Below are 19,338 nucleotides of genomic sequence, written 5' to 3'. Positions count from 1 at the left end.
TAGGACTAAATGCTCCAGCATCAAGAACACCCCACCCACAGAAAGCTAGCACTACAGGGAACAGGGTTTTAGCCTAGTCTTTCCCCAAAAGAGATAATTGTCTATAAGCAGAGAGATTTTAGGTGAAGCAATATTCAATTACCACTTGCAATTTGTAAGGGTACCAAAAGGGCTTAGAATACATCCTGTTTCTTTAAAAGAATCAGCTCTGATGCAGGAGCAAGAAGTTTAACTGGACTCATGAACTGACATTCTAAAAGTCAAATCTGAAAGCATTTTGAACTCACTTTGTTTTCAGAAATCTGCTTGGTAAGCTTGTCTTTAGGAGACTGCAAAAGGGCATGCAGATGGATCTCATACTGTCCAATTAGCTTCTCCATTTCTTGCTTCTGATCATCCCACATCATGCTGTCAGAAAGCATGCGCCTTAACTGCTGTTGACGTACTTCCACCCCATGCTGAGTAGTATCCCATTGGTTCTTCACTTTCTCCACTGAAAAAGACAAAATAGTAACATATAAACCATTCACAAGCATTTTGTGGATACTGGATCATCATCAATCTTACTGTCACCCAAAGCAGCCATTCAAGAAGTACTCAAGCCAACTTTGAGTCTTGGATATGCTGTTATATACAACACCTCTTATACCCTTCCCTGTTCATCTTAACATAGGAAGCAGTGCATCTTAACGCATGTATTCCCTTTGATTTATTCTCTTTGAGCTACATATTACAGTTAGTATGTAGCCGAGACGTGTTTCTCTTTTTAACTATAGCATAAGTGTGCGTGGCCCCAATCCAGGTTGTGACCACTGTGCTCCAGGAGGGGAGACTTAAACCTCCCCCCGCCCAACATACACACACATTGTTTTTTCCTGAATTCGCCCTCCCCCCCATGAGGGGGAGAGAATAGTATCCATTGATGCCAATGAAAACGTCTTTTCTCTTTTTTAACCCCGCCTGGACGGGGGGAGGGATTTAATGAAAAGTAGTGAGGGGGAGATTTAATCCTCCCAGAGCACAATGGTCCAGATCCAAAGTTGGGGCTTTGTGCATTTACAGTAGTGTAAAAAAAGCCACAAGCCACAGCTACATGCTACTCAATTAGAATAATTGTAGTCTGTCTGTCTGTCTCTCTCTCACACACACACAATAAGCATAGACATATGTTCCAACTGCCACTGGAAGTCCCATCTCCACCAAGCCCAAGTTGGTTCAAGTATGTAAAGAGTCAATGGACATCCCATGGCCCAACATACTGTCCCATGCATAGATTGCTTTTCTTGAAGCTGGTTTCTATTATGTGACCTGAGAATTTTGGGCCTCAGGTTTTGAGCATTAAACTGTGACATATCAAACTTCCAGACATGTTTTTAGTAATCAGGTTGTCTTCAGCCAGGTATACATCAATTTCAGGATTCTAGCTGGTGTGTAAATACCTCAACCATTTGGAGTAGACCTTATGTACCTTTTAGAAGAAGACATGTACAAATGTCCCATTTTCAGACAGAACAATCAGGGTGCCTTGGACCACATATATATGAAATTTGAATTTTGTGATGGTGGGGAAACATCTTTACCATGTTGGAGTATACTGTGAGTCCCTGGTTTTAAGGAAGAATGTGAAAATGGCCCATTTTCAGATTTTTTTCTAACAGAAATCAAAGTGTATTGAACTACATGTGAATTAACTTTCACTTAAATCATGTGGAAGTTCCACAATTTTCATGAGCAAATGTGAATAATAGTAAAGATTATATTGTGCCACGGTGTTAGCTGTATATATTGTTTGTGTCAAGCTTTTGCTTCTTACTTCAATTTTTTCTGAGCATTAAGAATCCAAGTTCTACAGCTTAGTAAGTAATCTTTACCACTGAAGACTATTAAATATTTAGTATCAGCATAAAGCAGGGAGAGAGAGAGAGAGAGAGATCAAACACATACACAACAGGATTAGTATAATCATGAGTTACATATGCATATGTATGTGTTCAGTTTGTGCTGTGTGCTCACACACAAATTGACAATTTAGTGAGAAATCACACATGCATCCGAAATGCCTGCCATAATTATAATCAAATACTTTTTATGCTTGGATATGAAAGTTTCTCTAACACTCAAGGCAGAGGGTAATGTACACAATTGTTCAAGGCTTATGTTTATCAAAAATATTCAGTTTGTTTTAAATAGATATGAGATACTGGTACCATTTCTGAAAAATAAGTAGTCAAATTCCATTCTCATGATCTGAGTGAAGGTTCTGAGGATTGCCACCCACAAGTATCTTTCTAGAGCCTTTTTGTTGTTGTTCAGAAATCTGACTAAGCAGTTAAGTGCTCAAACCGATGGCTGCTAGATGGAGGCTGGACAGCCATAGGATTGTTCAGTTTCCGGTCAGTTCCCAGAAAACCGCCTCCCTGCTCCCTCATAAGTGGCGCAGATCGTCCCCAGGCTCCACGCTTGGAAAGGCAACATGGAGTGGGACAAAAGAGGTTGTTCTCAAAGGTGGGGAGGGGCGGGGAGTGTGGAAGTGCCAGTACAATGTTTCCTACGTGTCATCTGGCCTCCTGTCAGGGTGGAAACTGAGCCGATAGAACCCCAGAGCAGTTCTGATTCTGAGAAGGAACAGCAATCCGTGGGAGAGGAGCCAGCTCATCCCTCAAAGGCACAGCAGCTGGCAGAGATTCCTCCTGCCGGCATTCCTGAGAGAGACAGTGACCCTGGCAGTGAGAAAGTGCAGGAGGGGGGCTTGCTAGACGCTCAACGCAGGGAGCAACGAGCGATGGAAGGCACAGAAAGGAGGCGTAGCGCCCATTTGGCGCGCAAGCAACGGCCACCTCCCGTAGACCCAAGGGAAAGAGGGAGGATCTCTCCCTAGCCCATAAGTTCAGGGTCTTCAAGTAACCCTCCTTCAAACAGGGATCAACTGCCTATCCGGAGCATAGGCTAGTCTGCTGTTCACTGCTCAGTCGCTGGTGATTAGCATCTGAAAGAGTCATTAAGTTGTAAAAGGATTAAAGCCTTGAAAAGAATCCTTTCGTCTGTGTCTTGAGTTGGCTATTGGAGTCTACTGAAAGAGGCCGCTAGGGTGCTCCTGACACCTCCCCACCACCCAATCCAAAGTGCCATGGTTAGACAGCCAAAATCTAGCCATGAATGCAGGGCGGCTGGAGCGCAGAGAAGAAGATCCTCTCTGCGCTCCTGCATCGGATAGGGAGTTGCTTCCGAGTTCAGAGGTGGCCGCCCATCCCGATAGGATTGCTCCCTAAATGATTTTATGACCCTAAGACTGAACCGTGCCAGTCTTTCCCACCCATTCTTGAGAGATTCTTCTTTGCCTGATTTATTAACTGGATGGGGAAAAGTAGAACACCTTCACAGAGTCATGTAGAGATTATTATTTGTTACTGATATATAGAGTCAATTTACCATGCAAGTCCTCCCTTTTCCACAACCAATATGCTACTCCCTGTTTATGTATTTCCAGTCTCATGTATAGAGAACTGAAGGTAAGAGAGTAATTTGCCCAAAGCCACCCAGTGATTCCAAGCTAAAAAAGACCTTTGTGACTCTCATGGTTAAGAGATCAGGAGCAGGCTACACAATCATGAACCCTTCCTTCGGGCGTGCAGATTCCTCCCTTAACTGTTTTACATCTGTCGTGTTACCTAGGGATGTCAGAGAATTTCGCCACGAATCTCGGGGAGGCCGAATGCCAGCGCATTCGGCCCCCCGAAATCGGTGGCAAAACGGTCTGCACCCCCCGCCGCCCCCCCCGGGACGGGACATATCTTGGGCGAATCTTCCTGGCGGCGGTGGCTCCGGCAGCGGTTCGGCAGCAGCAGGTCTTCCGACCGGCTGCCACCGCCGCCATTTCCAGTAAAAAAAAAAACGTGATAGGCTACGTAAATGTTTACGTAGCCTATCACGGCTGATTTAAAAGAAAAAGAAAAAAACGCGCGTACGCAAATGGCGGCGCCTATGGGCGCCGCCATTTGCGTTCCTTATTTTGACACGTCTTAGTCTACGTAAACATTTACGTAGACTAAGACAGCGAAAATAAGGGGAATGCAAATAGCGTAGATGCTACGCTATTTGCGTTCCCCTTATTTTCGCTGTCTTAGTCTACGTAAATGTTTACGTAGACTAAGACGTGTCAAAATAAGGAACGCAAATGGCGGCGCCCATGGGCACCGCCATTTGCGTACGCGCGTGTTTTTTCTTCTTTTAAATCAGCCATGATAGGCTACTTAAACATTTACGTAGCCTATCACAGCTGACTGCAGGCAAATGCTGCCATTTGCGGACCCAGCCGACCAGGATTCGGGCGGGAGGGACGAAGCGCCTCCCCCCCAGCCAGAATTTCGGGGGGGAGGGACGGAGCGCCTCCCCCCTCGGCCAGAATTTCGGGGGGGAGGGGGGGAGCGCCTCCCCCCCCAGCCAGAATTTCAGGGGGAGGGATGGAGCGCCTCCTCCCCCACCTCGAATCAATTTCGTAAAAAGGTAAGTGACTTTCGTACATCCCTATGTTACCAGAATGTATTAGCACACCCCTATTTTGCCCCCACACACTTGTCTCCCAGGTCTCCAATTTGTCTATACCAGCTGGCTGGCAAGGGCAGAACAAGAGGTGGCTGCAGGGCCAATCACCAACCTCTATTCATATGACAACAGAGTATTCTGGCCCTCTGTGCCTCAAACTAAGGATCTCTTGGACACACAGAAACAAAAACTCCCCCACATTCTGTCCTAACACAGCCAAGAGAACAGCACGTTATTAATTGGCTATGGAGAGTTCTGTGTTCTTGTGTGACCTTCCACTAGTACCAAAACACAACCAGTCAAGTACCCATCTGTTCAATGAATCCACTTGTCTCCCTGCCCCCCTTCCTATCTGCTGAGCACCCATTCTTCAACCAAAGGTTCTGCTTGTGGACAAAATCCTTTCTTCTGTGCTTTTCCTGATGCAACTTGGACTTTTTGTACATAGCACTGGGGTCTAAGAAGTCAGCAGATGTCAAACACCACGTAATAAGACATTTTGCTATTGGACCTCACCCGGGTTCCTTCCTTTGACCCATGAGGATCTACCCTAGCTCCATCTCCATGAGCTGCCATATTCTGCCGTGCTCCATCCAGGCCCATACAAGCTCTGCCCCCATTCAGTAGGCATTAATTAGTAAATCACAAATTGGCCATTCTACCATATCTATTGTAGAATTACTTTCATGCCTATCTACCCACACTTCCCTCCAACAGAAACAAACATACGTTTTTCTGTGATTGCCGTCCTAATGTCAGAACTTGATGTTTTGTTTTTCAAATTTTGAGCCAAGGTAAAAACAGAATCCAGCTGAGGATGCCGATGTTCTAAATCTTCTTTTGTTATCTGTAAAGAGGCAGGATTAAAATGTGTTACCAGTGTGGGTGAGGATTAAAACAGAAAAAAATAAGAACATCAACATTTAGGTAACAGTTTCTTAAGCAATATATTATAAAACTACTTTAAATGTAGAAATATTCTTATTACTTCAGAACATACTGTATAACCAGGCTAAACATGTGATCAACACATTCGATAAGGGCTTAATCACCTGTTACAATTCCACACTATCTTAAAACATTAAGTAAAACATTACTTAATCTGAAAATGCATAACATGAGTGCATGTGGAAACAAGCTGGTGAAATGCATATTGTTACACTGGCCTTCAGATGTTCATGTTTCCTGTGATCTCTCCCTAGGATATCAAGACATCTTACCTATATTTCTTTGTTCTAAGGACTTTTTTCTGGATTTTTTATAAAATACATGTTTTGGTAATCAGGACTTTAAACACTATACAATTAACTCCTGTTTTAATTAGCAAGAATCTAAACACTTGTAAATAGTTCCATTTCTGTTTGGGAAGAAAATTACAGCTATACCTGCATGACTGCAATCATATAAAGCCTCTTTTTCAATGGCAAATAGCTGAGAGAGAAATCCCCATACTGAGCCATTAAATCCATAACAAGTTGTGTGTCCAAACACTGGCAACTGAAAGAACCTCTGAGATCAGTCCCATGGAATCTCATTGCATATATTATTGCAACAAAGTGTTAAGCAATTAATTTGTCCATTGCTCTGTTAAACACACACACCTCTACCCTGAAGCTATTAGTTACTGATTGCCTCCACTTTCTAATGCTGCTAATATCAGAAGCAAAGCAAATGTCAACATAAATATGCGTAAACACTTCTCTAACTTCTGCCAGCACAATTTTAAATGCCAATGTAGATATTCACCTCCCTCTTTAAATTCAATCACAGGATGCCTAGGGCTGGACCTCAATGATTAACTGTTATTGGGCAAGGCAATTAACCTATGTTAATTAAATTTCGTTATTTTAGGTTGAATTCACTACAACTATTTGTAGATAATGATAATGTTTCAGGAAAGGTGAACTTGTTCTAGTAACATGTGCTGTATGTCTTGTGCTAGACATAGCAGAACATCATGCACTTATAAATGTACACCTAGAACATTACTCTTAGCTTTAAATAGTAAGGGTCTGGAATGCATAAAGACATTGGACTATAGGACTTAGCCACTGAATGCTGAACAGTTTCAAAAATATGGTGCTCAAAAAGAAGTTACAAATATCTCGAGCATTTGATGAAGCATGATCACAAATGGGAGCATCACAGATAAAAGAGCAAGATCAGGGCAAACAGCCTGCTCATCCCACTCGTTGAGCAAGCCTGTGCTCACCCTGATCCTGTGAGCCACCTCTGGCACTTCACCCTTCTCCTGCCTCAAGGGTCTTCAGCAACTTAATTAGGGAAGGAGGGAGGCAGTTCCTTTGGAGCTCCCAGGCCACAGCAGAGTGGACAAGCCCCAGTGGAAATTATGCACAGAGCATCCTTCTCCTGCTGGGGGATGGTTTCAGGTTACAAGTTGAGAAAAGTGTGCTCTGAGCATGACTGCCTCTGAGCTGCCCTCCTCCTGCTCCAAGACATTGGGGGGGGGGTGTTTTTAAAGGGGGAGCACTCAGGCAACAAAAGGAACAGAATACTTCGCACAAGTCTGATAAAACACACGCAAAGCCCTCAGGCCTTTGTGAGCATTCACTTGTAACAGTCACAAAGGCATGACTCATTTCAAAATGAGCCAGATTCTTCTTTGAAAATGACATTTATTTTCAATCAAACATTATTATATTAACTTCAAGAGGATCTCCTCTCTTTCCACAAAACAGAATGAAGGGACATTGGCAAATGTTTTCAGGACTACCAAACAACGATGGTTCATGACACCACATACTTTCATGCGTGCAATGGTCCGATTGATTTCTTCAGCAGTTCCCACAGTAACTATGTTGGACTTCAGCATCTGATCGATCAATGCCAACCAGTCAGCCAGCTCTGTTGTAGTTTTATCTAGATCAGCAGGTGCAGAGATTTCCAAAGCCTGCGGAGTTTGATCAACGTCTTCAGAGGCAGAAGACACTAGCACCATCTTTTGGAGAGCAGGGTAACCTAAACAATACCGCATAATTCACTTAGTATGTCAACTTAGACTTAGTACGTACTAGAATTTTTTTGCAGATGGAAAAACAAGGAACAAGAAGTCCCTTCTTGCAGTTCTAAGAATATGCTCTGTATCTTTCACCATCCTTATCCAAATGGTTTAAAACTTTCCCCTCCTGCAGGTCTAACATTCTTAAAACAAGCACTTCCAATTGCTCATATACCCAGCAAATCATCATGCGGATGATTGTTCTCCTGGTCCGGAATAGTGCAGAAAGACTGTCGTCACAAAATGTCAATGGCAACTTCAGCTTTGGCAGGTTCGGTGAGGTGTGAGAAATTCACTTTCTGACCCCCATACCTAATCAGTTTAGGACCATTCAAATACTGAGTGGGCAAAACCTAGACATTGTTAACCTGTCACTGAAAGGAAAAGTCACAACCTGCTGCTGATCCTAGTTTACAGTCCGAGTAAGTTCCAGGAAGAACAAATTCAAACATTCACTAGCAGCCAAAGAAATGCCACTGAGTCATATACAGGCATTAGCTGTTGGTCCTCTGAATCATACAAACGGAAGAATACATCAATGCAGATCTTCAAAAGACGGATAACATGATAGGAATGATTTTTTGTTCATTTTGAACTCTGCAAAGATATTTTCTTTTGTTATCACAAGCCTATTAAAAAAAATACATTTAGACATATGGTCTTAATTTCTCAGTATCAAGCCCTTTAACTGAAACAGCAGCTTAACCATCCCTTCCCTTCAAGATCAAAGAAATGTTTATAATGCATTTGCTCTTTATCCAAGACCTAAGATTTAATAAGATGACAAAAATATCCAACATCTCCCCCAGAGAAACACATTTTCTGCTCAGATCTCACCAGAAGGCTTTGTTTGTGGAAGAAGACGAAGCTGATGAACGTATGCCTCTAGTTCTCTCACTCTGTTGGGTGCTTCTCTGAACACCTAATATGGGAGGAAAACCTTTACATTTCAAGGACTGAGGACAGCATTATCAGTATTATAAAGCATTCCCATTATATGCGGTTGAGCAGGAAAGCCATCCCATCTCTGTCAGTCATTTACCTAGAGCTGAAAGGATTTCATTTGGCCCCTAAAACAGCCTGGGTTCATTAACATGGGAAGAAGTTGCATGTTTTGGATTATATACATGAATCATCTGCTCAACAGAACTCATTTAAAAGGTGGCTAGATGAGATGTGGACGAGTGCAGAGAAAACAGCACTGTGCACACAATGACGCAAAGGAACTTTTTCAGGAGTTCCCCAGAATACAGGAAGCGACTTTAACAAGTAAGATGGCAGCCAATGTGAGGTAACTGATCTCCCCACACTTATGAGATGGACAGACCACAGACTTCAGGACAGCCAGGTAATGCAAGGTGTCATTTGGCTTTAATTGTTAAGAACATAAGAAGAGCCATGCTGGATCAAACCAAGGGTCCATCTAGTCCAGCATTCTGTTCACACAGTGGACAACCAGGGACCCCACAAGCAGAAAATGAGTGCAATAGCACGCTCCCTCCCATCCTCCCCAGCAACTGGTGTACATAGGCTCAGTGCCTCTGGTACTGGAGGTAGCACATAGCCATCAGGACTAGTGGCCATTGATAGCCTTTTCCTCCAGGAATTTGTCCTACCCCCTCTTAAAGCCATCCAAATTGGTGGCCATCACTACACCCTGCAGTAGCGAATTCCATAGTTTATGCGCTGTGTGAAGAAATACTTGTGAATTTTGATCTTCTGCTTTTTTCACTGTATTATTATGTTTTGTGGTTTTTAAGTTCTGTTATATGCCACACTGGGTGGGTTTACCCTAAAATGTGGCCTATACTTCTTTTAAATAAATAAAAATAGATAAATACTTTAATAGTTTGATACGTCTTTGAAACTTTAGGAAAGTGCACTATTATTGGTAAACATTAGGTATACCGTGATGAGGAATGCTTGTGAAAGAATGTTTGTGCATTACGATCATCAGATGAAGCCCTTTTCCAAGTTCCACTGATAGGAGATAAGCATTATGCATCTGCAAAAGAGGGGGGCGCTTTCTGCGGTGGTGCCCCAACTTCAAAATATCCTTTTGAGGGATGTACAACTGGGGATGAAACTGTATTCCTTTTGATGCCAGGTCAAAATGTTTTTATTTGCCCAGGCATTTTAAATTGATTGTATTCTTTTAGCTGGCTGAATAGTTCTTGTTTATTGCTGTTCTAGTACAGGGGACTGAGGGGGGAACCGAAAATTGAGCATAGGTACCTTCTGTGAGTGGAGATCCTCTCACAGAAGGTACCTATGCTTAATTTCCATGGAGCCCCCTAAGCTCTCCATACCACAGACTATCCCATAGTTAGCAGGGACCCCAACCTTCTGTGTAGCACTTTTGGAGGGCTTGAGAGGATGAGAGAGGATGACGTGGGGATGAGCTGAGAAGTCCACTTCTGCCAGCCCCATTGCACAAGACTACACCTGGATTCAACCCAGAGCAATCACATCGCAATGTGAGTACAATGATTTTCAATCGGAACAATTCCCAAAATAAACAGCCAGTCATAGAGATGATTACACTTTTAGAAAAGTCATGTTGTACAGACTTGCTGAACCTCTACTATTTCAGAATGAAGATTACATGTTTGAATGCTCATCCAACTAAAAGAAAAACAACACCCTGTATGCCACAAAGCTGCATGTCATGTGACAAGAAGACTGGAACTTTTCTCTCTGCCATACTTTGTTGTTGTTCAGTCGTTCAGTCATGTCCGACTCTTCGTGACCCCACGGACCATAGCACGCCAGGCCTTCCTGTCCTGCGCTCTCTCCCAGAGTGTGCTCAAGTTCATATTCATTGCATCGGTGATGCTATCTAGCCATCTCATCCTCTGCCGTCCCCTTCTCCTTTTGCCTTCAGTCTTTCCCAGCATCAGGGTCTTTTCCAGAGAGTTTTCTCTTCGCATTAGGTGGCCAAAATATTTGAGCTTCAGTTTCAGTATCTGTCCTTCCAATGAGCACTCAGGGTTGATTTCCTTTAGGATGGACTGATTTGACCTCCTTGCAGTCCAGGCGACTCGTAAGAGTCTTCTCCAGCACCACAGTTCGAAAGCATCAATTCTTCGGCGCTCAGCCTTCCTTATAGTCCAGCTCTCACAGCCATTCATTACTACTGGGAAAACCATAGCTTTGATTAGACGGACCTTTGTCGGCAAGGTGATGTCTCTCCTTCTTACTATGCTGTCTAGGTTTGCCATAGCTTTCCTCCCAAGGAGCAAGCGTCTTTTAATTTCATGGCTACAGTCACCGTCTGCGGTGATCTTGGAGCCCAAGAAAGTAAAATCTGTCACTGCTTCCATTTCTTCCCCTTCTATATGCCAGGAAGTGATGGGGCCGGATGCCATGATCTGAGTTTTGTTAATGTTGAGTTTCAAACCAGCTTTTGCACTCTCCTCTTTCACCCTGAACAAGAGGCTCTTGAGATCCTCTTCGCTTTCTGCCATTAGGGTGGTATCGTCTGCATATCAGAGGTTGTTGATAATTCTCCCAGCCATCTTAATTCCGACCTCTGATTCATCCAACCCGGCATTTCTCATGATGTACTCTGCATAGAAGTTAAATAAGCAGGGTGACAATATGCCAGCCTTGTCGTACTCCTTTCCCAATTTTGAACCACTCGGTTGTTCCATGTCTGGTTCTTACTGTTGCTTCTTCACCCTCGTACAGGTTTCTCAGGAGACAGGTAAGGTGGTCTGGTACTCCCATCACTTTCAGAATTTGCCACAGTTTGTTGTGATCCACACAATCAAAGGCTTTAGCGTAGTCAATGAAGCAGAAAGAGACGTTTTTCTGGAATTCTCTTGCTTTCTCCATGATCCAGCGAATGTTGCCAATTTGATCTCTAGTTCCTCTGCCTCTTCGAAACCCAGCTTCTACTTCCGGTAGTTCTCGGTTCGCATACTGCTGAAGCCTAGCTTGTAGGATTTTGAGCATCACCTTGCTGCCATGTGAAATGAGCGCAATTGTGCGGTAGTTTGAACACTCTTTGGCGTTGCCCTTCTTTGGAATTGGAATGTAAACTGACCTTTTCCAGTCTTGCGGCCATTGTTGAGTGCTCCAAATTTGTTGGGATATTGAATGCAGCACTTTAACAGCATCATCTTTTAGGATTTTAAATAGCTCAGCTGGAATACTGTCATCTCCACTAGCTTTGTTGTTAGTAATGCTTCCTAAGGCCCACTTGACTTCACTCTCGAGGATGTCCGGCTCAAGTTCAGTGACCGCACTATCATGGCTATCAGGGACATTCAGATCTTTCCTGTACAGTTCTTCTGTGTATTCTTTCCACCTCTTCTTAATCTCATCCGCATCTGTGAGGTCCCTGCCTTCTTTGTCCTTTATCATGCCCGTCTTTGCACAAAACGTTCCCTTGAGATCTCCAATTTTCTTGAAGAGATCTCTAGTCTTTCCCATTCTGTTGTTTTCCTCGATTTCTTTGCATTGTTCATTTAAGAAGGCCTTCTTGTCTCTCCTACCTATTCTCTGGAACTCTGCATTCAGTTGGATATATCTTCCCCTTTCTCCCTTGCTTTTCGCTTCCCTTCTTTCCTCAGCTACTTGTAAAGCCTCATCAGACAGCCACTTGGCTTTCTTGCATTTCTTTTTCTTTGGGATGGATTTCGTTGCTGCCTCCTGAACAATGTTACGGACCTCCGTCCATAGTTCCTCAGGCACTGTGCTGTTGGAAAAGAGTGTTTGCTATGATCAGCGTGTTCTCTTGGCAAAACTCTATTAGCTTTTGTCCTGCTTCATTTTGTACACCAAGGCCATGCCTGCCTGTTATCCCAGTGATTTCTTGACTTCCTACTTTAGCATTCCAATCCCCTATGATGAAGAGGACATCTTTTTGGGGTGTTAGTTCTAGAAGGTGTTGTAGGTCTTCATAGAACCGATCTACCTCAGCTTCTTTGGCATCAGTGGTTGGGGCATAGACTTGAATTACTGTGATGTTGAATGGTTTGCCTTGGATTCGTACTGAGATCATTCTATCGTTTTTGAGATTGTACCCCAGTACTGCTTTTCCCACCCTTTTGTTGACTATGAGTGCTACTCCATTTCTTCTAAGGGATTCTTGCCCACAATAGTAGATATGATGGTCACCTGAATTAAATTCGCCCATGCCTGTCCATTTTAGTTCACTGATTCCCAAGATGTCAATGTTCAATCTTGCCATATCATGTTTGACCACCTCCAGCTTACCTTGATTCATTGATCTGACATTCCAGGTTCCTAAACAATATTGTTCTTTACAGCATCGGATTTTCTTTTCACCACCAGACACATCCACAGCTGAGTGTCCTTTTGGCTTTGGCCCAGCCGCTTCACTCTTTCTGGCGCTACTTGGAAATACCCTCTGCTCTTCCCCAGTAGTATATTGGACACCTTCCGACCTGAGGGGCTCATCTTCCGGCATCATCTCTTTTAGCCTAGTGATACGTTCCATGGGGTTTTCTTGGCAAGAATACTGGAGTGGGTTGCCATTTCCTTCTCCAGTGGACCACATTTTGTCAGAACTCTCTGCCATGACCTGTGCGTCTTGGGTGGCCCTGCACGGCATAGCTTATGGCTTCACTGAGTTACGCAAGCCCCTTCGCCACAAGGCAGGGATTCATGAAGGGGCTCTGCCATACTAGATTTCCAGTTTTTCTACAGGCCCAATAAATGAGCTGGGAGCATTCAGTGTTGTAACAATGCTGAAGTTATGTTGAGTGTGGATCTGATCCATTCCCAGAAGGAAGGGAACTTGGTGCCCTCGGTAAGCTACTCTGAGCGTTGTAGTGGAATAGCATAATATAAGGATAATAAGTTAAAATAAATAAAATATACACAAAGTTTACTTCTGATTTGGGGAAACTATTCCAAACCCATTTTCAAGACCTCTATTTCTGACACTATGCATGTTGCTGCAAGCAGAAGGTAATCACGAGTCTAGACCAGGGGTGGGCAAACAAGGCGGTTTGTACTACAACTCTTATCAGACCCAGCTAGCATGGTCAATGGTCAGTAATTATGGGGGTTGTCGTCCAAAACATCTAGAGGGCAACAGGTCACCTACCTCTGATCTAGGCTGTAAGTGAAAACAATTTCATTGAGCACATATGACACTATTTTTATACTCACTTGTCCAATTCTGCCCCCCTCCCCGGCAAGGGTATTCACATGCAGCTTGCAAAAGCATAACTAAGGAGAATACATTTCATGCTTTCTGATGGTAAGGAAACCATATTATAAGGAATCCATATTAAAATCCATACCTTCTTCCATTTAATATTCAAAGTCCTCAGTCTATCGGAAATATTCTCTCTTTCTTGAGGCCCAATGCTTTTATTTGAAAGCATCTCTGGTTCATTCCTGTTTAGCCACTTGAGTTTCTCCCCTTGCATGTCCATCTCCTCAATTAACCCCTAAAGGGTTTAAGAGAATGCTTTTAGTCTGATGGAAGTTGAATATTTCTTAGAGTTATATTCAGGGTAGTTTGTATGCCCTGAATATAACTCCAAGAAAGTACAGAAAAGTTAAGAACGTGGTATTGACAAAAGAAACCAAGAATCTAATTTGTTTAAAAAAGCAAGTTCCTGGGCCTTATGGCTGCAAAGATATGCTAGGAGGTAGGCAGGCAATGCCTGGTGCCAGAAGAGAAGCAGCAAGAATTGCTGAGAACTGGGACTCCGTGTAGCTCCTTTCACTTCCCCAGAAATAGAGCAACTTATTCCCCCACCCACAAAAAAGCAGTACAAATAATGCAACATTAGAGATAACATAAACATCCTTTTATTTTGAACAATTTATGCATGTAATGAATCCAACCTCCCACATCCCTGCCCCAGCTTTTTATGGAAAGGCCTCTGAACAATGAACATGGCCACAATATTTCTTAGCTTTTGGATCTTCCAATTGTACCCCAGACTGATGAGATCTCTTCTTCTCTTTTCCACTCCCCCATGGCTATGGAAGATGGAGAAGAAGATAAGGGGGAGTTATCAGACTGGATAGACCTGGATGTTAGGGCCCTCAGGGGGAGGGGGGGCGAAAGGAGGAGGAGGAGGAGGAGGAGGAGGAGGAGGAGGAGGAGGAGGACCTGCATGTTGATCTATGGTCCTTTTTGTGATTATGTCTGGACCTGCCTCTGGATGTATGAGAACCTTTCTTTCCTTTTTCTCTTTCTTATGTGAGGAAATGGAGCGTAACAGAGACCTGTCTCTTGAACATCCCCCATCCCCCCTGAGCTGTCCAACCTGCTGGATTATCAGCCCTGGACCCATGAGGTGAATTGGGCCACGACTCCATCCCCCGGTAAGCTTGTGATCCCCTGGTCAGGGGCAAGGGGAGGAAGGACTCATATTGGGTTCAGTGCTTAGGACTCTGGACTACACATTTTGGCCAAAATACTGTGACTTTTTTTTTTTTAAACCCATGAGGCTTCAGAATGGCTGAGGGCCAGAATGTTGCTTCCCAGCATTTTTCTAAGCGGGAAAAATCAAGCTATAGTCTAAACACGTGTGGCCTCCTCTGAGGAGAAGGGAGGCCATACACAACGCCACCAGGTGAGTAGCTGCTATCCCTGAGAGTGAGAGAAGATGGTGCTGCTACTTGATCACCACTATGCTTCTCCCCAATCTCCACTGATACACAAAGACTGGACAAGAAGCCTAAGCCAGACTTCAGGCATCACTGGCAGCCCTCTCAGAGTGATTGGGTTGAGGTACTGAAACCAAGAAGGAACCCCCACCCAAGTCTAGTGAATACACCTGCAGTCTCTCCTATGATGTGTCAGGAGAGGGGGGCGGGATTGTTTTTTTTAAAAAAAATCTAATGAAAGCAAAAGGAGCTGAATTCTTAGGAGCAAGAGCTCAGCTTGACTTTACTGTTGTCTAGGAAGAGCTGGTCTGGGACAGAATTAGTTATCTTAGTATTAAACTAGTCATCACAATCTACTGCACAATAATACTTTGAGAATCAAAGGATCCTTGTCGCCTTTTGATTAGATTTAACAGAAGTCAATCATGCTTAATTTTGCATGTGGGACTGTAGCTTGTGTCTGTGATCTGGTAACACCTATATACACCTAGAACACTCCACACTTGTGCCCTCCTCAATAGAAGGGAACAAGGAAGGATCAATTCAAACTCAAAACCCCAAAAGTATTAAATAATTTTGATCTAACTTGCCATTAATTCTTGCAGATTTTCTTCATGGCTGATTGAAGGTTTCTCACCCTGGGCATTTTCTATGTTTTCCAGCCAGCAACTAAATTCTTCTAGCTTTTTTGTGAAGTCTATTAATTGTCGCTCCTCTCCTTTCAGTCTGAGGCACAAAACCCAAAGGGGAATATAAAAAAAGAAAATCCCTATAAATATTGGAACAAATGTAAAAGCAGGAGGAGAATACATTCCATGTACAGCTCACTAACAGATAAAGAAAACTGCATGCCAGAATATTAAAAGACAATGTGAGTGTACAACATTCTTCAAAGGGGGAACATCATGTGAAATTTCCATATTTTTCCAGCAATGGGACTTTATGTAAAAAAACCCACCCCTGCCTTAAATGTTCAACTTAGCCTTTAAAACACATTTAATTGTGAACAACTCCCAGCAATATTTCATATTACCACGGAAAGGTTCAACAAGTATGCACAATGCCTTTCATCTTATCAAATGAATTTTCAAAAAAATATTTTTAAATGATTTTGTTGCTATATCAGGTAAGCCAACCTTGCCAGGAGTGAGAGTGGGACTGACTATAACACTGGTGCATCTTGCCTCTATGATAGCTAGGGGGAGATAGTTTCTAAATTTAAGCACATTTTAAAGAGTCAGCATTAACAATAGTTAGAATTCAACTTCAGACATCTTGACTGATCTGGACCTTGAATTCACCCCTTTATTTTGTAGTGAAGCCATTTTTTTTTTTTAGACCTCAACTAACCGCCTGTCTGCTAAGAAGCACTCCAGGCAGTATACAAAGGTCATCAATAAATAAAACGCAATCCCAGAATGTCAGTTCAATATCCACAGACCCCAAAAGCACATTTAAATAATTTAATGGACTATTCCATAAAACAGAGCAGGGGGAAATATGAACTCGGTGTGTGTTCGCATTACTTTAAACACAGCATGATTACTAACTGCTTCAAAGCAGTCTTGGGAGACCTTTCAGAATCAAGGCATGAAAATTTCAACCTAATGGAAAATATGCAATGCCATTTGGATGCTTCTAAGGTACCCCAAATCCTGACTGATCCAGTTACCTCTGTTGTCTTTCCATGACTTCAGCAGTGATGGCTTTCCAGCGTTTATTTAACCCTGCCAGTTTCTCTTTCAGGAAGCTTCCATCTGTAGTGGAGAGCTTCTGTATGATTCCTTCTCCTGTTCTGTTCAGTGTCAAAAAGCTGGTCTGATGGCTGCTGACTCCCTCTTCAAGTTCCTGTCACAAATATAAAAACCAAGCTGAATTTTGTTGCGTACCCAGCTTGACATCGATACGTAGCCTGAAGCACTGATGGGACACACAGTGTTTTGCTTTGTTGTTAGAAAAGGATATTATATTACTGTTGTTTAAGTGAATGATTACGCACTTGTTATTAAGAGTAGGCTAATATATTCATGAATATCAATCTACCCCCCAAAAAAGGTGCAAAACATACTGCTGAAGTCAGGATAGTATGAAGGCATAACACCCCTTAAATAATTAGAATGTTTCTCTTGAACATGCTACTTTTTTAAAGAAAAAATGCTACATATTTCATTTTGTGGGGATGGGATGAGGGGGAAATGTTGAATTTGTTTGTCTAAGAATACATATTCTTTGTAGCCTTACAAGATTTCAGAAAGACAGTGTTCCCATGATCTGCAGATATGATAGAAAAACCCAAGGAAATTGAGAGAAGTCAGGGGAAGTCAGACTCAAACTTTCACATATCCCTAACAACCAGAAAAAGCATTCACTGTCAACAGATTTCTTTACTATAAAAATATAGCAAAAATGCTTTAAGGAATAGAATCAGACCTGTTCTAGGAACAATAATAAAACAGCACTCAGTGGATCCTAAATGTTTTTGGAGCTAAATTAAATGATAAAAATAACACATTTAAAATATGGCTATTTTAAGTATAACTACCTCTGTCTAAATAAGAATATGATTCATCATGACTTAAGGGTGTTTAAAAATAAGGTTTTAAGGATACAATCCTATAACCTCTTACCCAGGCTTAAGCACCATCTAACTGAATGAGACTTACTTAGAAATTTAATAAATAAATAAATAAAATATGGATAGGATTGCGCTGTAAGTGAAATAGAACAGAAACATTTATTTAACAGAAAGTCAGAGAAAATTGGTATAAGACAGACATTCAACAAAAGTTCAGAATTTACATATTTATGAAGTACTTTCATTAGTACTTTGTGAGTAAGTGGCTTTCATTGGGTTTTCATACACAGTTGTGTTCCAAAATGCTTTCTATCAGCTTTGGCTGCTGCTGGAAGGTGGAGACCTAGCAACTGCCCTTCTGTCTTTGGTAACTTCTGGATTGGAGTACTGTAATGTGCTCTACAGGGGCTGCTTTTGCTTATTTACTTATTTACTACATTTCTATACCGGCCAATAGCCTACACTCTCTGGGTGGTTCACAACAATTCAAACCATAAAATACAAGACGATTAACTACAATATAAAAGTTTAAAACTACAATATAAAAATAAATATAACAACCAAATAGAAGCTAGCAGCAGTGCAAAGATGTAAAATACAATAGCAGTTATATAACAGAAACTGCAAAAACCAAAATGCCTGGGAAAATCAAAAGGTCTTCACCGGGCACCAGAAGGAACACTGGCAAACATCTCTGGGAAGCTCATTCCACAACCACGGCTCTGCCCAGAGCAAGAAGGTGCTTTGAAGTGATCGTGTCAACTGTCCTAGTCATCTCTACATTCCATAGAATAACCAGGGCTTTGACAGGACTACCAGCCATACAGCAGGAAAATCCTCCAGAGCCGTCTGGAATCCATCAGAATCCATTAGCTTCTAAACGCGGACTATGTTAATGCGTCCCCCACCCTTGCAGAGGGAAAGGCTGCCAAGAGCGTAAACCTTAATCAGAAGAGATCTGACCATTACAAGGCATAGATGCTAATTCCCCCACTTTCAGATCACCATCCTCCTGCCCAGCTGAGAAAACCAGATCAAGTGTGTGTCCTCCTACATGTGTTTGGCCAATTACATTTTGGGATAACCCCATGATTGTCATGGCGGACATGAAGTCCTGAGCTGCCCTAGATCTGATGGCCTCAGTATGGAAGTTGAAATCCTCCAGAACCATCATCCTGTTGTTGTTGTTCAGTCGTTCAGTCGTGTCCGACTCTTCGTGACCCCATGGACCATAGCACGCCAGGCCTTCCTGTCCTCCGCTCTCTCCCAGAGTGTGCTCAAGTTCATATTCATTGCATCGGTGATGCTATCTAGCCATCTCATCCTCTGCTGTCCCCTTCTCCTTTTGCCTTCAGTCTTTCCCAGCATCAGGGTCTTTTCCAGAGAGTTTTCTCTTCGCATTAGGTGGCCAAAATATTTGAGCTTCAGTTTCAGTATCTGTCCTTCCAATGAGCACTCAGGGTTGATTTCCTTTAGGATGGACTGATTTGACCTCCTTGCAGTCCAGGCGACTCATAAGAGTCTTCTCCAGCACCACAGTTCAAAAGCATCAATTCTTCAGCGCTCAGCCTTCCTTATAGTCCAGCTCTCACAGCCATAC

At 42.7% G+C, this 19,338-nt stretch overlaps 1 protein-coding gene across 11 annotated transcripts in view; it reads right to left on the bottom strand.

The window, feature by feature from the left end:
• UTRN (utrophin) overlaps nt 1-19,338 on the bottom strand; it is a 507,208-nt gene that overhangs the window by 285,868 nt on the left and 202,002 nt on the right. For 10 of the 11 annotated variants that reach the window (XM_084827754.1, XM_084827752.1, XM_084827759.1 and 7 more), the window contains exons 44-50: nt 16,836-17,011; nt 15,754-15,889; nt 13,840-13,989; nt 8,399-8,483; nt 7,307-7,521; nt 5,272-5,389; nt 288-493 (exon numbers count right to left, since the gene is read on the bottom strand). In XM_084827754.1, the coding sequence (XP_084683880.1) occupies nt 288-493; nt 5,272-5,389; nt 7,307-7,521; nt 8,399-8,483; nt 13,840-13,989; nt 15,754-15,889; nt 16,836-17,011 (1,086 nt within the window). The remainder of the gene's footprint in view (nt 1-287; nt 494-5,271; nt 5,390-7,306; nt 7,522-8,398; nt 8,484-13,839; nt 13,990-15,753; nt 15,890-16,835; nt 17,012-19,338) is intronic. The other variant, XM_084827761.1, reaches the window with a different exon arrangement.

The sequence above is a fragment of the Heloderma suspectum genome, chromosome 1 (genome assembly GCF_057233095.1).
Source record: "Heloderma suspectum isolate Gila_16-S chromosome 1, 16-S_ref, whole genome shotgun sequence".
Classification (NCBI taxonomy): Eukaryota; Metazoa; Chordata; class Lepidosauria; order Squamata; family Helodermatidae; genus Heloderma; species Heloderma suspectum.
This window is presented reverse-complemented; position numbering and strand designations above follow the sequence as displayed.